The sequence below is a fragment of the Sus scrofa genome, chromosome 9, assembly GCF_000003025.6.
Source record: "Sus scrofa isolate TJ Tabasco breed Duroc chromosome 9, Sscrofa11.1, whole genome shotgun sequence".
In the NCBI taxonomy this organism is placed as follows: Eukaryota; Metazoa; Chordata; class Mammalia; order Artiodactyla; family Suidae; genus Sus; species Sus scrofa.
The window spans coordinates 8,298,512-8,325,359 of record NC_010451.4 but is presented as its reverse complement, the minus strand read 5'-3'; the positions used below and the strand labels follow the sequence as shown (position 1 = coordinate 8,325,359).

Below are 26,848 nucleotides of genomic sequence, written 5' to 3'. Positions count from 1 at the left end.
ATCTGGTGTTACCATGAGCTGTGGTGTAGGCTGCAGACATGTCTCGGAACCTGTGTTGCTGTGGCTGTGGCAAAGGCCAACAGCTGTAGCTCTGATCTGACTCCTAGCCTGGGAACTTCCATATGCCATGCATGCGGCCCTTAAAAGCAACAAAAAGAAGAAGAAAAAAAAAAAACAAGAGGACAGGTTGGAGGGCACAGTGCAGAGGTTTCAAGGGAAGAGTGTGGCATGGCAGCAGAGGTAATCAAAGAAATAAGATCATAGTGAGTGATATGCAGCAACATCAAGGGAGGCTGTCACAAGCTTATGCCAGCTGTTCTTTTATTAAGGTTTCATAAAAGAATAACCACTGCATGACCAACTGATGCCCAGCCATAAAGGGGAAAGAGGTTGAGAGAGAGGGAGTACAGAGAGCTAAAAATCAGGTCTACATATTCCTACTTACTCCTTGCTATGGCTGGGAAATGCTAAAGGAGAAGGGCTAGGGAAATAAGGCATCAGGTTTTTGTTTGTCTGTTTGTGGCTACACCCGAGCATGCAGAAGTTCCCAGGCCAGGGACTGAATCTGAGTCACAGCAGTGACAAGGCCAAATTCTTAACTCTAGGTCACCAGGGAACTCCAAGCTATCAAAAATTTTTTTTTCTTTTCTTTTTCAGTCGCCCCACAGCATATACAGTTCCCAGGCCAGAGAACAGATCTGAGCTGCGGTTGTGACTTACAACACAACTGTGGCAACACTGGATCCTTAACCTACTTTGCCAGTCCGGGGATTGAGCCTGTGTCCTGGCACTGCAGAGATGCTGATGCTATTGTGCCCCAGTGGGAATTCCCGAGGCATGAGTTTTGTCAGGGATGAAGGGTTTCTACCTATATCAGAGAGACAGCCATGGAAATCCAGACACTGTTGGTTGCCTATCATTGTTTCCTATGTCTGAAAACCTGTTTGTTTTATAAATAGATTCATTTGTAAATTCATTTTTTTTAATTTCACATGTAAGTGATGTCACATTTTTTTTTTTCTCTGTCTGACTTACTTCACTTAGTGTAATATTCTCTAGGTTCATTCCTGTTACTGCAAATGGCAATGTTTCGTTCTCTTTTATGGCTAATATTCCATTGCATATATATAACCACATCTTCTTAAACCAATCTTCTGTTGATTGGCACTTGGGTTGTTTCCATGTCTTGGCTTTTGTAAATAGTGCCACTGTAAATGTTGGGATACATCTATCTTTTCAAATTATTGGTTTTTTGTTTTATTTCGTTTTTTGCTTTTTAGGTCTGCACCTGTGGCCTATGTAGGCTAGGGGTCGAATCAGAGCCATAGCCCTGGCCACACCCACAGCCATGCCACGCCAGATCTGAGCCACGTCTGCAAACTACACCACAGTTCACGGCAATGCCAAATCCTTAACACACTGAGCAAGGCCAGGGATCGAACCCGTGTCCTCATGGATGCTAGTCGGATTCGTTTCCGCCAAACCACGATGGGAACTCCCAAATTATAGTTTTCATCTTTTCCAGATGTATCCCCAGGAGTGGGATTGCTGTATTATATGGTAGCTCTATTTTCAGTTTGTTCGTTTGTTTTGTTTTTTAGGGCCGCACCAGCGGCATATGGAGGTTTCCAGGCTAGGGGTCCGATTGCAGTTAGAGCTGCCAGCCTATGGCCCAGCCACAGCAACATCAGATCCCAGCCACATCTGTGACCTACACCACAGCTCATGGCAACGCCAGATCCTTAACCCATTGAGCATGGCCAGGGACTGAACCTGCAACTTCATGGTTCTTAGATTTGTTTCTGCTGTGCCACAACGGGAACTCCTCTAGTTTTTTTAAGGAAACTCTATACTATTTTCCAGAGTAGCTGTACCAATTTATTTCCCACCAAGAGTGTAGGAGGGGTCCCTTTTCTCCACATCCACAGCATCTATTACTTATAGACATTTTGATGATGGTTATTCTGACCAGTGAGAGATGATACTTCATTGTGGATTTGATTTGCATTTTTCAAATAATTAGCAATCCTGAGCATCTTTTCATTTGCCTGGTGGCCATCTGTCTATCTTCTCTGGAGAAATGTCTATTTAGGTCTTCTGGGCATGGCGTGTATTATATTATTCTGGCCAATGAGGTATGAGAGTAAGTCTGTTGGGCTGCTTCTGAGGAATTGTTTCTCATTCTTCAGAAGGAACCAGTATCTATGCTATGTGATGATGAGACCTGCCACAGCTATCTTGCACTGTGACCCTGAGGGAACAAGCCTGAGGACAAAAGCCAGTACAGCATGCTAGGGAGGAGAGTGTCAAAAGATGGGGAAAGGCTGGGTTGTTTTTTGTTTTTTTTTTCTTTTTGCCTTTTCTTGAGCTGCTCCCATGGCATATGGAGGTTCCCACGCTAGGGGTCTAATCGGAGCTGTAGCTGCCGGCCTACACCACAGCCACAGCAATGCAGGATCTGAGCCTTGACTGCGACCTATACCACAGCTCACAGCAACACTGAATACTTAACCCACTGAGCAAGGCCAGGGATCGAACCCACAACCTCATGGTTCCTAGTCAGTTCGTTAACCAGTGAGCCATGACGGGAACTCTAAGGCTGGGTTCTTGATTTTTATTTTTTTGTTCCTTGTTAAAGGTTTCATTCACTTATTAAATTTAAAAAATATTTTTAGAATAATTCCAGATTTAATAAAAAATCATAAAGATAGTTCAGAAATTGTCCATACGCCCCTCGGCCAGCTTCAGTTTACACTTTCTTGGATTTCACTCGTCTTCACAGTCCTGGAGATAACCAAGGGCACCACACTGACTGAGTGGCCGCCTCAGTTTTTGTTTTAGTCTCCTGTGTTGACCTCATTTCCAAATCACTAAATGAGTCAAATCTGGAATCACATAAACCTGAACGTCTTGCTAAGTGAAGCGGCACGCTTTCCCAATTACTGAAGCCATTGTCAGGTGGACGTTCTGTCACTAACAACCAAAAGTACCCTCCGTGATTCCCTGAGACCCTCAGGGAAGGAGGAGGGACCTACAACCAGCCCTCCGATACTCCCAGGAGGATTAAGTGCCCCTTAATGAACGCCTTCTTCCGTGCGTGTCCCCCGATCCCGCTCCCAAACTCCACTCCAAATATTTCGTACTGGCTGCACCGAGGTACTCACTGCACCCAGATGACGGATATAACGCTGAGGCTCACACAGCACCTACCACACAGGAGACACCCGTAAACCACAGATCCCTCGTCACTCATCTACGACTTGTGCACACTGGAGCTCTGGCCTTCTGTGCTCATCTTTACGTCTCCAGTTGACAGAATATCCACATCACACGTCGCCTAGTCCACGAAGACCACCCCGTGGCACTCCTGACACTCAGGGGAGCTGACCCCCAAGTTCCCACAACAGTCTTCTGCTGAAGCCCTTTCAGACTAAACTCAATCACATGTCCACACGTCTGTCTGCCTTACTGGGAGCTCTTTAGAGCAGAGACTGTAATGAATTCATTATTGAATCCTCAGTGTTTTGCAATAAGGGCCAGTATATTCACTCTACCAGTGTTTACTAAGGAGCAGCTAGGCAGTAGGCAATGAACGAAAGGCTGCGGATAACACGGTAAATAAGGCACAGTCACTCCTCTCAAGGAACTCGGACTGAAGAGGGACTAGGTGCAAGGAAGATGTGAAACTCTATGTGAAAAGTACAACATGCCAAACAATCGCGGAGGCCTATGCCCCAGCCCCGCCAGACCAGCAACTTAGACCCGGCTGAACCACACAGAACCACCTCCCTCACCTGGTCCCTGGACCCACCTTGGCTAGCAATGAATCCGTCTCTGAAACTCAGCAGGGACAGGACTGGCGCTCCTGATCTGTGGATGACTTGTACCGGAGCCCTGGGATTCAGAACAAATGCGGCAATTTCACATTTTTTTCTCCAAAAGCAATGCTTGGCAATATTCAACATTCAGTAATAACCGCACACAGAGATTAAACTTTCATACGGTTCTTTCCCGGCAAGATCTTTAAAAGACAGACCAAGGTCATGTGTGAAGAACCACCGTGGAGTGAATCGAAACATGTCTCTAAACACGCCATTGAGCTGAATGAACCGAGTCATGACCAATATCTCCAGTTTCTAGTGGACGCCTGACAAGGGTTTAACAATGTTAACACTATGTTAATCTTTCTACTTATAGAAAGCTGTGAAATATTAAAATCTTCAGGACTCTGCAAAATGAAAGAATCAATTTCATGGGTGATTTTATAACAATGATCAGACTCCCTATCTCGATGGAGGCAAAAACAAGTACAAAAATAAAGTACCTTAAGTAAGAGAAGAAAAGGTGTAAGCTGGTCACTCTGTAGCTAAAATCTTTTCCCTGCTCTTGGAACGAAGTCCAAACTCCTTGGGACGGTACATAAGTCCTTTCTAAGCAAACTCCTGTTTTCCTATCTGGTACCACTTCTCTGTTGGCAGGGCACACACCTGCCATGCTGAATACGCAGAGGTCCCTTCAAGTGCCACACTTTCACAAGCCTTCACACTTCTCTAGATGCTATTCTACCAGAGGCAGGTCCTTCTTTACTTGGTAATTTTCTACTGAAGGAGATGCAATTAAAGCCTCATATCCTTGCAGAAGCAGCCTCACCTTCTCTTTCCCTTCTTGGTGCTTCCTCAAGTTCCTGGGTGTGGCCCTGTCAGATCACCGACCATATCGTATCACAACCGTCTTCTACCTGTCTATATTTAGTATTCGACTCCAACTGCCTCGATGGCAGAGTCTTTATCTTTTTTTTTTTTTTTTTCTTTTTATGGCCGCACCTGCAGGACATGTAAGTACCCAGGCTAGAGGTTGAATCAGAGCTGCAGTTGAAGGCCTAAGCCACAGCCACAGCAATACTGGATCCAGGATGCATCTGTGACCTACACCACAGCTTGTGGCAATGCTGGATCCTTAACCCATTAAGCGAGGCCAGGGATATAGCCCACACCCTCACAGACACTTTGTCAGGTTCTTTACCCACAGAGCCACAATGGGAACTCCCAGAGTCTTTTTGAAGCCATTCAATAAATATCAGTTAAACAAAGGTAGGAAACAGAAGGGCCAGAATTACACAAGTTGTTAAATCATGGGACAAAGAGGCTGTTTATTCTCATTGGATATCTTTAAGACCAGGATAAAGCCTAATAAAGGTCATGATCAAAGCCAAATAATCAGAGCTGCCTTGCCTGCACCAAAAATGATCAATCTTAGGCCAACCCAGATCAAACACCATGGAGAAAATTACCAAGCTCCTTAAAATTAAAAGTTTACACAATCACTGTAAGTGAAATACTAGTTCACTATTTAAGCTTAACTTTCAAAACAACCATGACAATTATGACTATGAATCAAATTACCTTTTAATGTGATTCCAGGAACAATAAGATCAATCAGACAATTCACACTAGAAAACCTTTATAAATGAAAAAATATACCCTTGATTCAAAAGTCATCTATGTGCTACACTAAGTCACTGTGAAAGCCAATAAAAATTTCCACTCTGCAGAAGACCTGCACACGCAAACGAATGGTGACTCACCTTGGATTCCTCACATCCAGCTGATAAATGTTTCCATCCTGTGTCCCAGCCAAGAGCAAGAAGCCAGAGAGAAAAGTACAGCAGTTGAAGGCATCTGAGCCAATAAAGAGGAACACCTGGGAACAAGGAGGAGCCAAAGATGCTATTTAAGGATTGTTTTCAGGAATAAAGAGGCAACATGAGAGGGATAATTTTACTGTTATTTTTAGAGAGAATTTCTTTCTTCCCTCTTTAAGCTCTCCCGATCTAAACCAAGCATTCACCAGCAACTGAGGAGGAGGCATTTCCAGGATTTTAGGAACCCGAGGCTGGCTGAGGACTGAAGCAGGGTATGTAATATCACAGTCTGAGGTAGCAGTTTTCATATTATTCACCCTCAAACATTGAGTAATGGGATCCTTAACACCAAAAATCGTCCCCCCACTTTTTTTTTTGCTTTTTAAGGCCCCACCCACAGCATGTGGAAGTTCCCAGTAGGGGGTCGAATCAGAGCTGCAGCTGCCAGCCTATGCCACAGGCGCAGCAACATGGGATCTGAGTCTTGTCTGCGACCTACACCACTGCTCAGGGCAACACTGGATCCTTAACCCACTGAGCAAAGCCAGGGATCGAACCCGCATTCTCATGGTTCCTAGTCGGGTTCGTTAACCACTGAGCCACAAAGGGAACTCCCCAAAATCTTTCCTTTTCCTCTTTTCAGTTCAACTCTCATTTGATAAACACTTGCAAGCCACACATTTAAGTTTTCTTCATGTCCTTCATTGAAGGACATGAAAAAAACTTAAAGTGGCAATTTAAAGAATCATAATTCACCTCATGTACCTGAAAAACAAAACCAAATCAGATTTTTATTTATTTCTTACTGTTAGTTCAAATGTTAATTTCGCCCTCAAAAATTCTAAAAAAAAAAAAACAAAGATGCTCAATTTCCCTTTGGAAGTAAAAGCATGGAAATTCAGAATGCAAAGGCAAAATGATTAAAAAAAAAAAAAAAGTGATGTTAGGAGTTCCCGTCGTGGCGCAGTGGTTAATGAACCTGACTAAGAACCATGAGGCTGCGGGTTTGATCCCTGGCCTTGCTCAGTGGGTTAAGGATCTGGTGTTGCTGTGAGCTGTGGTGTAGGTCGCAGACTCGGCTTGGATCCCACGTTGCTGTGGCTGTGGTGTAGGCCTCGGCCACAGCTCTGATTAGCCTCCTAGCCTGAGAACCTCCATATGCTGCGGCCCTAGAAAAAAGACAAAAAAAAAAAAGATGTTCCCAGAACAAATTCTGAAAATAGTAACATCACCAGTTCAATGAAGTAGTGAAATGAAATTAAAATATAAAGCCTGTGGGCAAGCCAAATCATTAAAATTGTTTGGCTGATGATGACAGGAGCTGGAAGGAAATTTAGAAAGTCTAATCTCAAGGAACTCGGAGGTTTTTTTTTTTTTTTTGCTTGTTTTTGTTTTAGGGCCGCACCCACAGCATATCGAAGTTCCCAGGCTAGGGGTCTAATCGGAGCTGTAGCCGCCGGCCTACACCACAGCCACAGCAACGTGGGATCTGAGCCGCATCTGCGACCTACCCCACAGCTCATGGCAACACTGGATCCTTAACCTACCAAGCGAGGTCAGAGATCGAACCTGCATCCTCATGGATACTAGTAGGATTTGTTTCTGCTTTGCCATGATGAGAACTCCAGAACTTGGAGTTTATTTAAGAGCATAGTCTGCTTGGCAAACTATGAATGAAGGGAGAAAATCCAACTAATTCTTCTATAAAAGACATTCTGGTCATTAATTGGTTTAGAGCCCTGAATGCAAAAGTGCTTTACTCAGAAAGTCTTCACCTGACCTCACGGGTAGAAGGGAGTCTATCGAGCCTCATCCTTTTACACACAGCACCCTAAGGCCCAGGGAAGTGACTTGCTAAAGGTCCACGAAGCAGTAGGACACTTAACCTCATCACACAACCCTATGTGGTCAGTTCTTCTATGCCCAGTTTACTGATGAGGACACAGAGGCTCGGAGTTTATGTAACTGTCCAATGCTGTGGCCATTAGGAAGAGCGAGGGTTTAACTGCTGCCCTCATTCCACAGCCCATGCTCTCCATCGCCATACTGTACCGCTTCTCCTCAAGCAGCTTCCTCAAAAGAACACAGGGAGAAAGTAGAAAGGTTTTCAAAGCAGCTTTCTAAGAATGAGGGTGACCCAGGTTGCACCAAAGTTCAGAGGGCACAGAAGAACCACTTGCCGGCTGCCTGCTCTGCAGTCCCACACACTGAAGTTTCTTATCTTCGCGGGCCAACAGCAGCATTTTCGACTCTGTTCCAACCTCCCGTTCGCCTGCGTGATAGATAAGTCATGTCAATAATGGGGTTGATCAGCTGGCTGTACCCAGAAAGCACAGCTATTACTGATGGCTGTTGACTGAATTGTCCTGTTAGTGATTTGCATTTTTTTTTTTTTTTTTTTTTGGTCTCTTCTAGGGCCGCACCCACGGCACATGGAGGATCCCAGGCTAGGGGGCTACTCGGAGCTGTAGCCGCTGGCCTACACCACAGCCACAGCAATGCAGGATCCTGAGCCACGTCTGTGACCTACACCACAGCTCAGGGCAACACCAGATCCTTAACCCACTGAGCGAGGCCAGGGATGGAACCTGTAACCTCAGGGTTCCTAGTTGGATTCGTTAACCACTGAGCCATGACGGGAACTCCTAAGGCCACTTTTCAACTGAGACCTGAATGGTAAACAGAAGCCAGCCATGTAAAGAGTTTCAGGAGGTACATTCCAGACTAAGAGAAGAAGGCAAAGCCCAGGAGGCTGGTAAAGTCTGTTGTGCTGAAAGAACGGAGACCTGTGGCTGAAACACCATGGACCCAGCAGAGGGGGGTATGATATGAGGCTGGAGAGGACTGTAGGGGTTAAAAAGCATGAGTCTGTAATAAGCCACAGGAAGAGGTTAGGATTTTAACATAAGGTTGTCCTTCATTATCCCTGGGGGATTGCTTCCAGGACCCACCAGAGACAACGAAATCCACAGATGCTCAAGTCCCCACAGCCGGCCCTTCGTACCTGAGGGTTCCACATCCGCAGATTCAACCAGATCATGTTCCGAATGAGGAACCCAAGGATACAGAGGGCCAAGTGCACACAGAAAAGGAGGCCACCAGAGGCGAGTAGGGACAAAGGGGAATGATATGACTTGATCTATGCTCTTTAAATGATCACAATGGTTCCTAAGAGAAGATGGATCACAGACTAACATAGGCAACAGATAATGTAGATTAGATCAAGATTCTGGCAGAAGGAAAGGAGAGCTGCAGAGATAGGGCAAGGTGGAAAAACAAGAGAGAATCTTTTTTTTTTTTTTTTTGTCTTTTTGCCATTTCTTGGGCCGCTCCCGCGGCATATGGAGGTTCCCAGGCTAGGGGTCCAATCGGAGCTGTAGCCACCGGCCTACGCCAGAGCCACAGCAACTCGGGATCTGAGCCGCGTCTGCGACCTACACCACAGCTCACGGCAACGCCGGATCGTTAACCTGCTGAGCAAGGGCAGGGACCGAACCCGCAACCCCATGGTTCCTAGTTGGATTCGTTAACCACTGCGCCACGACGGGAACTCGAGAATCATTTTGAAGGCAGAAATCAGAGACTGCTGATGTGCACATAAGGAGGGGTGGGAGTGGATCCTGAATGAACCTCAGGCTTTGGGCCTGAGCAAGGACACGGTGGTGCCCTTCACCATGATGGGGAGAGACAGACTTCGGGTGGGGGAATCAAACACTCCACGTTAAGGAAGGTACATTCAAGCTATCCACGAGACATCTAAATAGTCTGAAATGCAAGTGAAAATCTATGCTTTAGATTTTCTTTGGGTGGAGTTCCCATTGTGGCTCAGTGGAAACGAATCCAACTAGCATCCATAAAGATGCAGGTTCGATTTCTGGCCTTGCTCAGTGGGTTAAGGATCCAGCGTTGCCGTGAGCTGCAGTGTAGGTCACAGATGCGGCTCAGATCTCACATTGCTGTGGCTGTGGCGTAGGCCGGTGGCTACAGCTCCGATTTGACCCCTAGCCTGGGAACTTACATAAGCTGTGGGTGCAGCCCTAAAAAAAAAAAGATATGCATTTGGAAATCACCAGCTAAATATAATATTTGAAGTCATGGCAATGATGAGATCACATAGGGAGAAACTGTAGAGCTGAGGGCCCTCCAACATTTAAAGAGAGAAAAGGGAGCTTATATAAGGAGATTAAGAAGCAGCAGCCAATGAGACAGGAAGAAAAGCAGTGTAGTGTGGTTATAGAAGCCAAGAAAGAAAAGTGTCCTGAAGAGAAGCGTTTACTGTGTTATACCATATTGAGAATTCAGAAAGGCAAGCCCAGAGAAGTAACATTGGATTACACACAACGGAGTCACTTGTCACTCTTTACAAGAGTCACTGCCATTAAGTAGCTGGGGGCAAACTATGGGGGTTGAAGAGTAAGTGAGAAGTGAGGAATTAGAGAAAACAAGAACCTTTTCACTTAAATTACTTTAAACCAACTAATTTTTAAAAGCTCAACCTTATTTTAAATAGTAAATATGAAATCTTGGGTTTGAAGTGAAATGTGTATTAACATATAACTATTTAAAATGTGTACAGGGGGGAGTTCCCGTCGTGGCACAGTGGTTAACGAATCCGACTAGGAACCATGAGGTTGCGGGTTTGGTCCCTGCCCTTGCTCAGTGGGTTAACGATCCGGCGTTGCCGTGAGCTGTGGTGTAGGTTGCAGACGCGGCTCGGATCCCGCGTTGCTGTGGCTCTGGCGTAGGCCGGTGGCTACAGCTCCGATTGGACCCCTAGCCTGGGAACCTCCATATGCCGCGGGAGCGGCCCAAGAAATAGCAACAACAACAACAACAACAAAAGACAAAAAAAAAAAAAAAAAATGTGTACAGGGGAGTTCCCGTCATGGCACAGTGGTTAAGGAATTCGACTGGGAACCATGAGTTGCAGGTTCGATCCCTGGCCTCACTCTTGGGTTAAGGATCTGGCGTTGTTGTGCCTGTGGTGTAGGGCAGTGGCTACAACTCTGATTAGACCCCTAGCCTGGGAACCTCCATATGCTGTGGGAAGTAGCCCTAAAAAAGGCAAAAAGACAAAAATAAAATAAAATGTGTATAGCCTGAAATCTCTTTTTCTTGTGGCTGCACCTGCAGCATGTACTAGTTCCTGGGCCAGAGACTAAATCCATGCCATAGCTACAACCTGAGCCACAGCAGTAATAATGCCAGATCCTTAACCCACTGAGCCACCAGGCAACTCCTAAAACAATCTTATTTACCACTAACTGCACATGTATCGCCCTTTGGGAAATAATCCACTAATTCCCCAAGAAGGGCCAGGGATTGTGGGGTAGTCACAACAGTTTTAGTTCTTGGGCCACAGTACATCTATATGGGAAGTTCAAGAGCATGAGGAGAGTACCTGTAGACTGTCCAAAGTGAGGGGCAAAATTAACCCAAGTGAACTGAAAACCTAATGTCCACACAAAAAACTACACAGGGATACTGAGAGCAGCTTTATTCATAATTGTCTACATATTGAAACCACAACGACGTCCTTCAGCAGATGAATAAACTGAGATACAGCCAGACAATGGAAACTGTTCAACACTAAAAAGAAATGAGCCCCCCCAGGCCTGAAAAGACATGGAGGAATCTTTTTTTTTGTCTTTTTGCCATTTTCTTGGGCCAAGCTCACAGCATACGGAGGTTCCCAGGCTAGAGGTCTAGTCAGCTGTAGCCACTGGCCTATGCCAGAGCCACAGCAACGAGAGATCCGAGCCGCATCTGCAACCTACACCACAGCTCCCGGCCGGATCCTTAACCCAATGAGCAAGGCCAGGGATCGAACCCGCAACTTCATGGTTCCCAGTCAGATTTGTTAACCACTGAGCCACGACAGGAACTCCGACATGGAGGACTCTTAAATGCACATTACTAAGGGAAAGAAGCCAATCTGAAAAGGCTACCTAGTTTATGATTTCAACTGCAACATTCGAGATAAGGCAAAAAGCATAAAGAGTAAAAATATCGGTGGCTGCCAAGGGTTATAGGAGAGAAAGGGACAAACTGGTGGAGCAAAGAGAATTTGCTCAAGCAGTAAAACTTCCGTACGATACTATAGTGATAGACACATGTCATTAAACATTTGTCCAAACCCACAGAATGCACAAGAACAAGAATGAATCCTAGGAGATCCTGCTGTGGCTCAGCGGGTCAAGAACCTGACTAGCATCCCTGGGGATGTGGGTTTGATCCCTGGCTTTGCTCAGTGGGTTAACGATCCAGCAATGCCGTGTGCTGTGGTGGTCTCAGAGGCAGATCCGATTTGGCGTTGCCATGGCTGTGGCATAGGCTGCAGCTGCAGCTCTGATTCGATCCCCAGCCCAGGAACTTCCATGTGTCACAGATACAGCCTTAAAAACAAACAACAACAACGAAACAACGAATCCTAATGTAAGTCTTGAACTTTAAGTGATAATGACGTACCAATGCAAGTTTATCATTATTTGGTGGGGGGGGGCTGTGCCTACTGCATATGGAAGTTCCTTGGCCAGGGATCAAACTCACGCCACAGTAGTGACCTGAGCTGAAGCAGTCAGTCTTAACCTGCTATGTCACAATGGAACTCTGCAAGTTTATCAGTTTTAACAAATGTACCACTCTGATGGGGGGATGCTGATAACAGGGGAAGGTACGTGGGTGCAGGGTCTGAGGTTTGAGAACTCTGTACTTTTTTGTCGTTTTAGGACCACACCCACAACATATGGATGTTTCCAGGCTAGGGAGTCAAATTGGAGCTCCAGCTGCTGGCCTACGTCACAGCTACAGCAACACGGAATCTGAGCTGCATCTGCGACCTACACCACAGCTCACAGCAACACTGGATTGTTAACCCACTGAGCAAGGCCAGGGATCGAACCTGTATCCCCATGAATACTAGTCGGATTCGTTTCTGCTGTGCTACAACAGGAACTCCCTCTGCTCAATTTTATGCAGACCTAACTGCTCTAAATAATAAAGTCTGTTTTTTTTAAATTTGTTTTTGTTTTGTCATTTTAGGGCCACACCCATGGCACATGGAAGTTCCCAGGTTAGGGGTCAAATTGGAGCTGTAGCTGCCAGACTACGCCACAGCTGCTGTGGCAGATCCAAGCCGAATCTGTGACCGACACCACAGTTCTCAGCAACACCAAATCCTTAACCCCTTGATCGAGACCAGGGATTGAACCTGTGTCCTGATGGATGCTAGTCAGATTCGTTTTCGATGAGCCACCATGGGAATTCCACCTCCATACTCTACCCCTGCCCTAATTCCCATTCTCCTATCCTTTCTGTTCTTGTCTGTTCAACTTGAATCCATCCTCCAAGGTTCAAGACAGTTTTTTTTTTTGACACCCTTCTCATCTATACCAACCTAAAACACTATCTTCTTTCAAAAAACGATTATATTTTGCATTAAGTAAATCATTAAGTTATTTCAGCCAAAATTTCCGTTCTCTGATCAATAGGCATTAGTCTCATCTGCTAAACTGAGTATGGTGGTACTTACTCAAAGGGAGTAACTGTAACATGTACCTCCTTTGCAGATTCCAAAGCAACAGAAACATGTAGATATCCAATAAATACTACTCTTACGGTGAAAATAGCAATACCAGCTCCAGAGCAGGAAAGAACAAAGAAGAAAAGAAGAAACTAAGGCAAACACTAAAGGAGTCTAAGGAACAAAATAAATTCATATACTGTTATCCACTTACTGGGTGTCTGCTCAGGGGAGCCGAGGTTTATAGAGTTGTCAGCAGCACCCACAGCCACTCCATTGATGGAACAACCACAGTCTGCAATGACTCCCAGGCAGGCTGAGCGGCCGCAATCCCAAAGTCGAGCTGTCCCATCTCGAGAACCAGATACCACATTCTTGCCCCGCTCAACAATAGCTGTATCTAGGATACCTGGCAGAGAAAAAAAAAAAAGACCCTAAGATGAAGTGGAGAGTAAAGGAACTCCAAGAGCAGAGAAAGATGTGCGTCAATGACTCCACTCCTTCACAAGCACGTACTGGATAAATACTACATGCTGGGTACATTCAAGTACCAGGGAAAGAAATACAACGGAGTTCCTGCTTCCCAATGGGTCAAAGACTGGCTGTGCGAGTCAGACATGGAAAAAGAAGCGTTGGATTTAATTTTTAGAGACATGTTCTAGAGCAGTGGTTGTGAAGTTTTTGTTTTGTTTTGTCTTTTTTTTTTTTTTGCCACTTCTTAGGCCTCTCCTGCGGCATATGGAGGTTCCCAGGCTAGGGGTCGAATCAGAGCCGTAGCCACCAGCCTACACCAGAGCCACAACAACTCGGGACCCGAGCCGCATCTGCAACCTACACCACAGCTGACAGCAACGCCGGATCCTCAACCCACTGAGCGAGGCCAGGGACCGAACCCGCAACCTCATGGTTCCTAGTTGGGTTCATTAACCAGTGCGCCATGACGGGAACTCTGTTTTCAAGTTTTTATTTGGCTTTAAAATCTGTTTTTTAAACAAAAATTAAGTAGACACGTTAAAGAGTTCAGTTGGAAAACTCATTGTCTTAAAAGACCCTGCTGTTATCATTGAGAACGAGCTGAAAGGGCTAGTCGTCTCCTCATCGTAAAAAAGGATATGACTTCCCATCTGGCCAAGATGGAGTAGCCCCATTCCTCCCAGGTCCTTCCCCTTTCAACTAAAAAAACCCAAAAAACAAAACCCAGACATAAGACAACAAACAAGTATAGGAAAGCCGAAAGATGTAGATAAAAAGGGAGCCCACCTGAGGACCTCAGGACTTGAAGAACAAGAGGCAATGAGGCCTTCCATATACCCTAAACAGGACAATGTAGACGCCTTTAACATAGAACTGATTAAAAAAACAAAACAAAAGAGGCACAAATTATTTTTTTATTTTTTTGCTTTTTAGGGTTGCACCCGAGGCAAATGGAGATTCCCAGGCTAGGGGTCCAATCTGAGCTACAGCTGCCAGCTTACACCACAGCCACAGCAACGCAGGATTCAAGCCTCATCTGCAATCTACACCACAGCTCATGGCAATACCACATCCTTAACCCATCTGATCGAGGCCAGGGATCGAACCCACAACCTCACGGTTCCTAGTCAGACTCGTTTCCGCTGTGCCATGAGTGGAACTCCAAGAGGCACAAATTAAAAACAAACAAACAACAACCAAACAATTCCAAGAAAAGTGTGATGCCTTAGGCATAAGACTATAAAATTGTAGCCTGGGAGCTTGGGGTTAATAGATGCAGACTATGCCTTTGGAATGGATTAGCAATGAGATCCTGCTGTGTCACACTGGGAACTACATCTAGTCACTTATGATGGAGCATGATAATGTGAGAAAAAAGAATGTATATATGTATGTGTAACTGGGTCACCATGCTGTACAGTAGAAAATTGATAGAACACTGTAAACCAGCTATAATGGAAAAAAATAAAAATCATAATATCTTAAAAAAAAAAAAAAAAAAAAAAAGGTGGCCTAACAGAACAGAAAGCCTTTTTGGCAACATTCATCTTACTCAAACAGTAACAGAAAAACTGCCACCTCCCCTTCTTCAAAGTTTCAGTGGGCTGAACAGGGAGTGGTCTACCCTACCTCCCACAGAAGCGGGAAGCAGCGCTCCAGTTCCCCCTGCCCTGGCGACAATGACGCTGCCCAAGCCCAGAGGTTATTGTCACTGGGTCCAGGGGGGAGCTGAGCCTCTACCCTTACCCAGAAGCACCAGGGAGAGGGGCAAGACAGGAGGGAGCAGGAAGTAGCACTCTACCTCCCCCAAGCCCTCCTCTGGTGGCAGCCAGCAGGGCATGAGCTGAAAAGCACATGGGGAGGCAAGGAAGTGGTACAAGCTGAGGTGAGCCAAGTTGGTGCCCACTTTCACCAGGAAGGGGTCAGCAGGGTCGAGGGGAAGCTGGGCTTCTACCTCGCCTGTCTGCAGAGAAGTAGTGTGAGCCAGTGCTCCATTTTTGCCAGAGCAGCGTTAGAGCAGCCCTGCAGGAAGCTGAGCACTCACACCTCCCAGCCCCTGCATCACATCTCAACAGGGTGCCGCCTGCTAAAAAAGGTCATGTAAGATCCACAGTGTTATAATATCCAGAATGTTCACAGATTTTATAACTTTTGAAGCCCTTTGTTATCCGTTATCTGAATATACCTGCTATGGTCCTCGGCCTCAGGAGCAAACTACATAAAAATGCCGAGATAGTCACGGACACCAAGAGCTACAAACAGGGGCCTGTGTGTGACAGCACAGGACTGGGGAACAGAACGGTGGTCCGACACTGTGGTGATACAGGCAGGGCTAGCACTGATTTTGCAAACACCCCTTCACTGATCCTATTATAGATGCTCAACAGGCACCTGCAGGCTGAGTAATAAGAGTACCTGACCTAAGGGTGTACTTAGTGAACGAGTGCTCTTTGGATCATTCTTGTTCTCAAAATGAGATGACTTCAAACATATAAACCTTGACAAGAACTCTACAACAATTCGACATAAGGTACAGGTGACAGATGACCCATGAAATTAACCACATGCCTCAGCTCTTACTGGAAATTTCACTTTGAAAGTCTTTTTCACCCAAAGCAATAGAAATTAGAGCAAAAATAAACCCATGGGACCTCATCAAACTGAAAAGCTTTTGCACAGCAAAGGAAACCAAAAAGAAAACAAAAAGACAACTTACAGAATGGGAGAAAATAGTTTCAAATGATGCAACTGACAAGGGCTTAATCTCTAAAATATACAAGCAACTTATACAACTCAACAGCAAAAAAACCAATCAATCAATGGAAAAATGGGCAAAAGACCTGAATAGACATTTCTCCAAGGAAGATATACAGATGGCCAACAAACACATGAAAAAATGCTCAACATCGCTGATTATAAGAGAAATGCAAATCAAAACTACCATGAGATACCACCTCACACCAGTCAGAATGGCCATCATTAATAAATCCACAAATAACAAGTGCTGGAGGGGCTGTGGAGAAAAGGGAACCCTCCTGCACTGCTGGTGGGAATGTAAACTGGTACAGCCACTATGGAGAACAGTTTGGAGATACCTTAGAAATCTATACATAGAACTCCCATATGACCCTGCAATCCCACTCTTGGGCATCTATCCGGACAAAGCTCTACTTAAAAGAGACACATGCACCCGCATGTTCATTGCAGCACTATTCACAAGAGCCAGGACATGGAAACAACCCAAATGTCCATCAACAGAGGATTGGATTCGGAAGATGTGGTATATATACACAATGGAATACTACTCAGCCATAAAAAAGGATGACATCATGCCATTTGCAGCAACATGGATGGAACTAGAGAATCTCATGCTGAGTGAAATGAGCCAGAAAGACAAAGACAAATACCATATGATATCACTTATAACTGGAATCTAATATCCAGCACAAATGAACATCTCCTAAGAAAAGAAAATCATGGACTTGGAGAAGAGACTTGTGGCTGCCTGATGGGAGGGGGAGGGAGTGGGAGGGATCGGGAGCTTGGGCTTATCAGACACAACCTAGAATAGATTTACAAGGAGATCCTGCTGAATAGCATTGAGAACTATGTCTAGATACTCATGTTGCAACAGAAGAAAGGGTGGGGGGAAAAAACTGTAACTGCAATGTATACATCTAAGGATGACCTGACCCCCTTGCTGTACAGTGGGAAAATAACAATAAAAAAAAAAAAAAAAAAAAAGTCTTTTTCAGACAAAGATGAATTAATAAAAAATGTCACATTTTGAACCCTGCACCACAATGGGAATTCCTTTAACTATTTAAAAATGTTAAGTTCCATGGAAGCAATACATGATCTAAAAAAAAAAAAAAAGGTGTGATGTGTTCCCGTTGTTGTGCAGCAGAAACGAATCCAAATAGCAACCATGAGGTTGCGGGTTCGATCTCTGACCTCATTCAGTGGGTTAAGAATCCAGTGTTGCCATGAGCTGTCGTGCTGGTCACAGACACGGCTCAGATCCCACACTGCTGTGGCTGTGGCTGTGGCCAGCAGCTGCAGCTCCAATTCAACCCCTAGACTGGGAAACTTCATATGCTGTGAATGCAGCCCTAAAAAGCAAAAAAAAAAAAAAAAAAAAAAAAGTTCTGAAAAATATGCAACCAAAGTATCATGCTAAAACTAAAGCTGTGGCTAGGGAGCTGTGAATGGCATTAACTGTGCACAAATTTCAAGTAATGCTCAGTAAAGAGCCATCCATTTTTATGAAAGTAGAGTTGAAAATTATTACCCTCTTTCTAGTAAAATGTCATTTACAACATAGCAGCATCTAGCGTGGATCTACTCATTCTGAGACAACAGGAAAAAAAGAAAGAGGAGCCTTACAGGAGCAGGAACCTGTGAGGAACTACTTTAAGAAGATGCTATGAGGAGTTTCTGCTGTGGCTCAGTGAGACTGGTGGTGTCTCTGTAGCGCCAGGGTAGGGGTTCGAGCCCTGGCCTGGCACAGTGGGTTAAAGGATCTGGCGTTGTTGCAGCTATGGCTTAGTACAGCTCATGGCCAGTACAGCTCAGATCTGATCCTTGGCCTGGGAACTCCACATGCCTTGGGGTGGACAAAAAAAAAAAAAAAAAAAAAAAAGAAAAGAAAAAGAAGTTATGAAAGTAGCAGGAATGTGTTTGTAAGACAAACAGCCATGGCTAAGACTTAACAGAGCTGCAGAGGGTTTAGTTATCCAAACAGCCACAAGTACTCAACATATAAACCAAAATGAAAATAAAACAAAAAAAGCACTTGCAATCAAGAAAAGATGCAACTAATCACATATAAACATCTTAGTCAGTCTGGGAAATAAAAATGTTAGATGAAATTATGACTAAAATAAGGAACAAAGCAAATTTCACATTTCTAGACAGGTTTTTAACAAGTTTACTCTCTTCAGAGCCTTGAAGCACCTACTATTCCTTGGAGGTAGCAGATATTATTTCAAAGAAAGTCCATGAGTTTGAAAAGAATGCCCCGAAGTGCTGAAAAAACAATCTAGTTTCTCAAATGTAAGCATCTTTCCCATCTTGGTGAGCAAAAAACTCAACCAACTGAAATGGTATTTCATTTGGCCTCAGTATTTTCACAGACTATGAAAGATCTGGTGCTTATTACAAATAATTAAGATTACAAATACGTATCTCCAAATTCACCAATCTTAATTAAATGGCCTAGCAATTAAAAAACTTCAAACTGATTTAAACACACTTTAGAGCCACTTAGCAAACTCATATATTAGAAACAGAAAACTGAAGTTCCCTGATGGCCTAGTGGAACCACTAAAGGATCCAGAGCAGTCACTGCTGTGGCATGGGGTTCAAACCCTGACCGGGGAACTTTCACAAGCAGCAGGCACAACCAAAAGACTCTCCCCAAACAGAAAACTACTTTCAGTTTATCTTTTCATTAGAAAGGTTTAGAAACACACACCTTACCTCTGCTTACTAAGTAAAAACACTCTAATCCTTTACTATAAAATATGTTTCTAAAAGTATTAGAAAAGATCAAATATTAATTAGATTAAAAAATGTGTACTCTATAATGCCATTTGCAGCAACATGGATGGAACTAGAGAATCTCATCCTGAGTGAAATGAGCCAGAAAGACAAAGACAAATACCATATGATACCACTTATAACTGGAATCTAATATCCAGCACAAATGAACATCTCCTAAGAAAAGAAAATCATGGACTTGGAGAAGAGACTTGTGGCTGCCTGATGGGAGGGGGAGGGAGTGGGAGGGATCGGGAGCTTGGGCTTATCAGACACAACCTAGAATAGATTTACAAGGAGATCCTGCTGAATAGCATTGAGAACTATGTCTAGATACTCATGTTGCAACAGAACAAAGGGTGGGGAAAAAATGTAATTGTAATGTATACATGTAAGGATAACTTGATCCCCTTGCTGTACAGTGGGAAAATAAAAAATTTTTTTTAAATGTGTACTCTGAAGTAGCTGTTGCGGCTCAGTGGTAATGAACCCAACTAGGATCCATGAAGACACAGGCCCCACCCAGTGGGTTATGGATCCAGCACTGGCGTGACCTGCAGCATAGGTCGCAGACACAGCTCAGATCTGGTGCTGTTGTGGTGTAGGCTGGGAGCTGTAGCTGCGATTCGACCCCTAGCCTGGGAACTTCCATATGCTGCAGGTGTGGCTCTAAAAAAGACCAAAAAAAAAAAAAAAAAAACTCCAGAAAAATGTCTATTCTATTAGAAATAATTTCTACTTTTTACATTTGACAAGTATGTTAAAATAGCACAAAGTGTAAATTTCCTGGGAGGGTTTGGAGTTTAGTATTATATTTATATGAACAATAACAATTATTGTGCACTTATTAAATACCAGGGATTATGCTAAATCTCTCATATGTACCATCTCATTTATTTATTTTATTTTATTTTTTTTTGGTCTTTTTGCTATTTCTTGGGCCACTCCCACGGCATATGGAGGTTCCCAGGCTAGGGGTCGAATCGGAGCTGTAGCCACTAGCCTACACCAGAGCCACAGCAATGCGGGATCCGAGCTGCGTCTGCAACCTACACCACAGCTCATGGCAACGCTGGATCGTTAACCCACTGAGCAAGGGTAGGGACCAAACCCGCAACCTCATGGTTCCTAGTCGGATTCGTTAACCACTGCGCCACGACGGGAACTCCTGTACCATCTCATTTAATACTACTATTACCATTCTACACTTAAGGAAATGAAGGTTCAGAAAATTTAAGCAACTTGCCAAGGTTGTACAGACTCTAAGTGGAAGATTAAGATTTGTAAGTTTCCAAATCCTATTCTTAACCCCTCTATTGTACTGCCTCCCTTTAAATTTTTTTTTTTTTTTTTTGGTCTTTTTGCCATTTCTTGGGCCGCTCCAGCGGCATATGGACATTCCCAGGCTAGGGGTCGAATCGGAGCTGTAGCCACCGGCCTACACCAGAGCCACAGCAACACAGGATCCGAGCCACGTCTGTGACCTACTCTACAGCTCACGGCAACGCCGGATCATTAACCCACTGAGAAAGGCCAGGGATCGAACCTGGAACCTCATGGTTCCTAGTCGGATTCGCTAACCACTGCACCACGACGGGAACTCCTAAAATTTTTTTTTTGTCTATTCTAGGGCTGCACCCACAGCATATGGAGGTTCCCAGGCTAGGAGTCGAATAGGAGCTGTAGCTGCTGGCCTACGCCACAACCACAGCAAAGCAGGATCTGAGCCTCTTTTGCAACCTACACCACAGTCCATGGCAATGCCAGATCCTTGACTCACTGGGCGAGGCCAGGGATGGAACCTGCAACCTCATGGTTCCCAGTTGGATTTGTTAACCACTGAGCCACCAAGGGAACTCCTGTACTGACTCCCTTATGACTATGTTTCCATATACTAAAAGCAGTAAGCAAGCCAGAGACTTAACTAAGCTAAGATTAAAAGGTATCTTTTACAACAGATTTTATTGCAGAGCTACTCTATTAGTGTTCTAGTGGTTCTTTGCAATAAGCATCAGGTTATTTTCAGTCCAGTCTTCCTTTTATTTATTTATTTGGCCAAGTCCACAGCATGCAGAAGTTCCTGGGCCAGGGATCGAACCTATACCGCAGCAGTAACCAGAGCCACAGCAGTGAGAATGCAGGATCCTTAACCTGCTGAGCCAGCAGGGAACTCCCCAATCTTCTTTTACATCCTGCTTGCCAAAACTTATCCTAGGCAATAAAAGAACATGTTCTCATTTGTGCCATATTTTAGATTCCACATAAAAGTGAATTCATCTACAACACAGAAATAAACTCACAGACACAGAAAACAGACTTTGTTTGCCAGGGGGGAGGGGAAAGGGAGTGGGATGAAGTGGAAGTTTGGGGTTAGTCGTTGCAAACTATTACACTTAGAATGGATAAACAGTGAGGTCCTATTATGTAGCACAGGGAACTATAACCAACTTTCTGGGATAGATGGTAAAGGGAAAGATTAAAAAAATGTTTAAGTGAGTCACTTTGCTGTACAGCAGAAATTGCCACAACATTGTAAATCAACCATACTTTTAAAATTTTTTTTATTTTTTGCTTTTTAGGGCCACACCTGTAGCATATGGAAGGTCCCCAGGCCTCACACCTTTAAGGTGGCCAGACCCAAGATGAATCCCTCAGTGTTTCTCTAGACTCCTCTGGCTCCTGGACTCCCCAGCTGCACAGGCCACTATGACTCCTCAGACTTGTCAGTTCTTTGGGCTGAATGTGAGGAAGGCTGTAAATATCCCCTCTATTCCATTTCAATGCACCCATGTATTTAAGACATAGAAGTAAATCCATTTATTTGCTAAGGTTAACATGTATGTTTGCTAGTGATTTGTATGTAATCTGACAAACCCTTATAAAAAAAAATATTAAAACTTAAAAAACCAGAGCTCCTGCTGTGGCTCAGGGGGTTAAGAACCCTACTAGTATCCATGAGGATTCAGGTTCAATCCCTGGCCTTGCTCAGTGGGATAAGAATCCAGCGCTACCACAAGCTGCAGTGTGGGTCTCAGGTGCAGCTCAGATCTGGCATGGTTATGGCTGTGGCACAGGCTGGCAACTACAGCTCAGATTTGACCCCTAGCCTGGGGACTTCCATATGCTACAGGTACAGCCCTAAAAATAAAAAAAAAAAATTAAAAAAAGGAAAGAAGGAGTTCCCGTCGTGGCACAGTGGTTAACGAATCCGACTAGGAACCATGAGGTCGAGGGTTCAGTCCCTGCCCTTGCTCAGTGGGTTAACGATCCGGCGTTGCCGTGAGCTGTGGTGTAGGTTGCAGACGCGGCTCGGATCCCGCGTTGCTGTGGCTCTGGCGTAGGCCGGTGGCTACAGCTCTGATTAGACCCCTAACCTGGGAACCTCCATATGCCGCGGGAGCAGCCCAAGAAATAGCAACAATAACAACAACAACAAAAAAGACAAAAAGACCAAAAAAAAAAAAAGGAAAGAAAAAAACAATCCAACTGCAGTGGCTCAGGTCACTGTGGAAGGGCAGGTTCGATCCCTGGCATGGTACAGTGGGTTAAAAATATCCACAGCTACAGCTTGAATTCACTCCCTGGTTTGGGAATTTCCATATGCTGCAGGTGAGTCTGCAAACAAAGAAAAAAACCTTAAAAATCAACCTCTACACACAAATTATTTATAATACAGTTGGAGTTCTCTTGTGGCACAATGGTCAAAGGATCCAGCATTGTCACTGCAGTGGTTTGGGTCACTGTTGTAGCACAGGTTCAGTCTCTGGCCCAGGAACTTCCACATGCTGTGGATATGGCCAAAAAAAAAAAAAGAGAGAGAAAGAGAGAGAATATTATTTATAATATAGTAACAAAGCAAAACCACTGCATTAAATATCATAAGCACAGGGTAATTCACAATTAATTAATTCCCAAGTGAGTGGTACAGATGAGGTGTCTTATGGTTCCAAAGAAGGGAATCAGGTAAGAAATTATTTAGGGATGTTATTAAAGTTTCAAAAACATCCAAGCTTGTCAAAATAAAAATGGCATATTTATCACATTATTTTAACACTCCAAATTAAGGATAAAACGTGCCTAAATTATATTTTTTCCTAACAAACTAACCAATCAGTTACAGAGGGAAAAGTGTTCTCACTCTGTCTCTACTATCTGATATCAGCTGGTTACATGGTTCACCCATTCAAAACAGTGGAAGTGTCGTGTAAATCCACTGCAATCGACAGTCAGCACCAAGCTCTATCTGATGTCTGGTGATGCAGCTCTTTGCAACCCAGCTTTTATCACTGCCTCAGCTAAAGGACGAAAGAGAGAAAGAGAAAAAGCGGGCACACCTCTCTCTCTCTCTCTCTCTCCAAGCACACGAGTAGATAATCTCCCTTGAAGGCTTTCTTCCCCTCATCAATTATGGAAAACAATGATCTACACAAGGCAGTTAGTTCTAGATCACAACAACAAGACTGAGCAGGCGAGGAATTTCTACTCCTTGGGGCAATATCAGTGCATCTAAATGGCCAGTTGGATGGATTATTTGTGTTTTTGTGGACAACTGCATTCTCTATCTTTTTGGTGATTCCCATCTGGGGATCATTAGAGCAGCCTTTGGGAGAAGTCACTCTTCATACCTCCTTTGTGACCTTTAAAGGTCACTACGCAGCTAGCATCTTCAGCTGACCAGATCTTCAGCTGGGCGTCCATTCCCCCACTCAGAACCACAAGGCCTGATGGGAAAAACCTGCAACAATTCACATCAAACACATGTCCTTCCAATACTCTCTGGAAAAACAAAAGAAAATTCCATGCTAGTTCTTTTGTCCTCCCACATCCGTGGTCCTTTAAATGAAATATCTACACGCTGGATTTTATTATTTTATTCTATTTTATTTTATTATTTTTGCTTTTTTTTTTTTTAGGGCAGCCCCCGCGGCATATGGAGGTACCCAGGCTAGGGGTCTAATCGAAGCTCCAGCTGCCGGCCTACACCACAGCCACAGCAACACCAGATCCGAGCCGCATCTGCGGCTCATGGCAGCTCACGGTAACGCCAGATCTTTGACCCACTGAGCAAAGCCAAGGATCAAATTCGCAACCTCATGATTCCTAGTCAGATTTGTTTCTGCTGTGCCATGACAGGAACTCCTACATGCTGGATTTTAAAATGAAAGAGGTTCAAAGCATTTTTTTTTTTTTTTTTTTTTTTTTTTGCCATTTCTTGGGCTGCTCCTGCAGCATACGGAGGTTCCCAGGCTAGGGGTCGAATCAGAGCTGTAGCTGCCAGTCTACACCAGAGCCAGAGCAACGCAGGATCCGAGCCGCATCTGCAACCTACACCACAGCTCATGGCAATGCCGGATCCTTAATTCACTGAGCAAGGCCAGGGATTGAACCTGCAACCTCATGGTTCCTAGTTGGATTCGTTAACCACTGCGCCATGACGGGAACTCCTCATCTGTCTACCAGGTAGTGTTCTAAGGGTTGCTGGCTCCCTTTCCTGTGCTTCGGCTACAGATGTTGTGGGTCTGAACTCCATGGCTCTCATAGCCATCCGAAAGTCTATATATAAAGAGCTAAGAAAGCTTGAGGACTCTTTTACCCATCTTTTCTTAAATTCCGCTGCTCCGTTCAGGCTGGGGTCCTCAGCCATATAGTCAGGGTTAGGCACCTAGTTACTGTGTCCTAGAAATGGATCACTGAAGGCAGTTCAGACCAAGGGACCATCCACTCAGTCATTCACTAGCCTGGCTCTTCCTCTGTTTCAGCCCCAAGTTTTTTCTGGCAAATTACCAAACTCGGGCATGGTTCTCAGATCAAGAAACAGAAGAATGAAGGTCAACTGAAGTGCAGTAGTCCTACAGTTTCATAATGGGCCACTCTTCTTTCCACAGCCCAGTCTAAGAGTTCTCAGATGTAAGTCCCTGAAAGTGTAAACAAAGCCTTTACCCTGAGCTCTCCATTGGAAGCCTGCCAGATTTTCATGCTCCCATCGGTACTAGAAGACACCCCAAGGCCTCCTCCGCTGGAAATGTCCAGGCATGTTATCTGTTCAAAAGACAAAACAATCAGTGCTACAGATAAGGACGTGCTCTTCCTCCCTTGAAACATGCTGTAAACCTCTCCCATTTCATCAAGCCTAGATGTCCCAACACAAAGGACATGGGTTTCATGTGAAGGCTGAGTTATCATCACTGATCCCCCAACAAGGCCAAAACCCTTTATTTCTTTTCTTTTCTTTTTTTTTTTTTTTGTCTTTTTGCTATTTCTTTGGGCCACTCCCAAAGCATATGGAGGTTCCCAGGCTAGGGGTTGAATCGGAGCTGTGGCCACTGGCCTACGCCAGAGCCACAGCAAGGCGGGATCCAAGCCACGTCTGCAACCTACACCACAGATCATGGCAACGGCGGATCATTAACCCACTGAGCAAGGCCAGGGACCGAACCTGCAACCTCATGGTTCCTAGTCGGATTCGTTAACCACTGCACCACGATGGGAACTCCAAAACCCTTTATTTCTTGAAACGAGAAGATATCCTTGCAGTCATCTATAATTTCCTGCTTCAGCTAAAAATTTCCCTATTCCCAAATCATTTCCATAGTTTCCGTCTTTTGCTATTTTAAAATTAAGGAGTTCCCTGGCAGCTAGAGGTTAAGGATCTGGCATTATCACTGCTGTGGCATGGTTTGATCCCTAGCCTGAGAACTTCTGCATGCAGTGGGTGTGGCCTAAAACTAAAAAAAAAAAATTTTTAATAAAATTAAGATACCTCTCCTAATTCTTTTTTTGTCTTTTGAGGGCAGAATCTGCATTATATAGAAGTTCTCAGACTAGGGGTCAAGTCAGAGCTGCAGCTGCCAGCCTACACCACGACCGTAGCAATACCATAACTGAGCCGTGTCTGTGACCTACCCCACAGTTTGCGGCAATGTTGGATCCTTAACCAACCAAGTGAGGCCTGGGATCAAACCCACATCTGCATGGATACTAGTTGGGATTTTAAACCGCTGAGCCACAACAGGAACTCCCACCTCTCCTAATTCTTAGGATCCCACTTAAACAAAAGACAGACCTCAAAGATGCATCAAAAGGATTCAAGGAAAAGCAAAGATGCTTCCAATTTATCTTCCCTCTATAAAATCTTAATTGTACGTGAGAACATGTGTATGTATTTCAGAATAAGTAACAGAATTCTCAGATTCACTTACACAATTTCAATATACATGCTTACACAATACCCTGACCCCTTTTTTGCTTTTTAGGGCCTCACCAGCAGTATATGGAAGTTCCCAGGCTGGGAGTCGAATCAGAGCTACAGCTGTTGGCCTATACCACAGCCACAGCAACGAGGGATCTGAGCCACATTTATGACCTACACCACAGCTCCTTAACCCAGAGTGAGGCCAGGGATGGAACCTGCATCCTCATGGATCCTAGTCGCATTCATTAACCCCTGAGCTACAAAGAGAACTCCCACAATACTCTCTTTTAATTAAAAAAAAACCCACCTCCAGGAGTTCCCATTGTGGCTTAGCAGATTAAGATTCCAACTAGTGACAATGAGGATGTGGGTTTGATCCCTGGCCTTGCTCAGTGGGTTAAGGATCTGGCATTGCTGTAGGCTGAGGTGTAGGTTGCAGATGTGGCTTGGATCTAGTGCTGCTGTGACTGTGGCCATG

General features: G+C 44.5%; 1 protein-coding gene across 4 annotated transcripts in view; it reads right to left on the bottom strand.

Moving 5' to 3' along the window:
• Window positions 1–26,848, bottom strand: part of PAAF1 (proteasomal ATPase associated factor 1) — a 54,909-nt gene that overhangs the window by 9,167 nt on the left and 18,894 nt on the right. For all 4 annotated transcript variants that reach the window (XM_003129635.4, XM_021062484.1, XM_005667103.3 and 1 more), the window contains 6 exons: window positions 25,119–25,217; window positions 23,804–23,954; window positions 13,378–13,572; window positions 7,822–7,913; window positions 5,585–5,700; window positions 3,812–3,894 (listed from right to left, as the gene is read on the bottom strand). In XM_003129635.4, coding sequence (XP_003129683.1) covers window positions 3,812–3,894; window positions 5,585–5,700; window positions 7,822–7,913; window positions 13,378–13,572; window positions 23,804–23,954; window positions 25,119–25,217 — 736 coding nt within the window. The remainder of the gene's footprint in view (window positions 1–3,811; window positions 3,895–5,584; window positions 5,701–7,821; window positions 7,914–13,377; window positions 13,573–23,803; window positions 23,955–25,118; window positions 25,218–26,848) is intronic.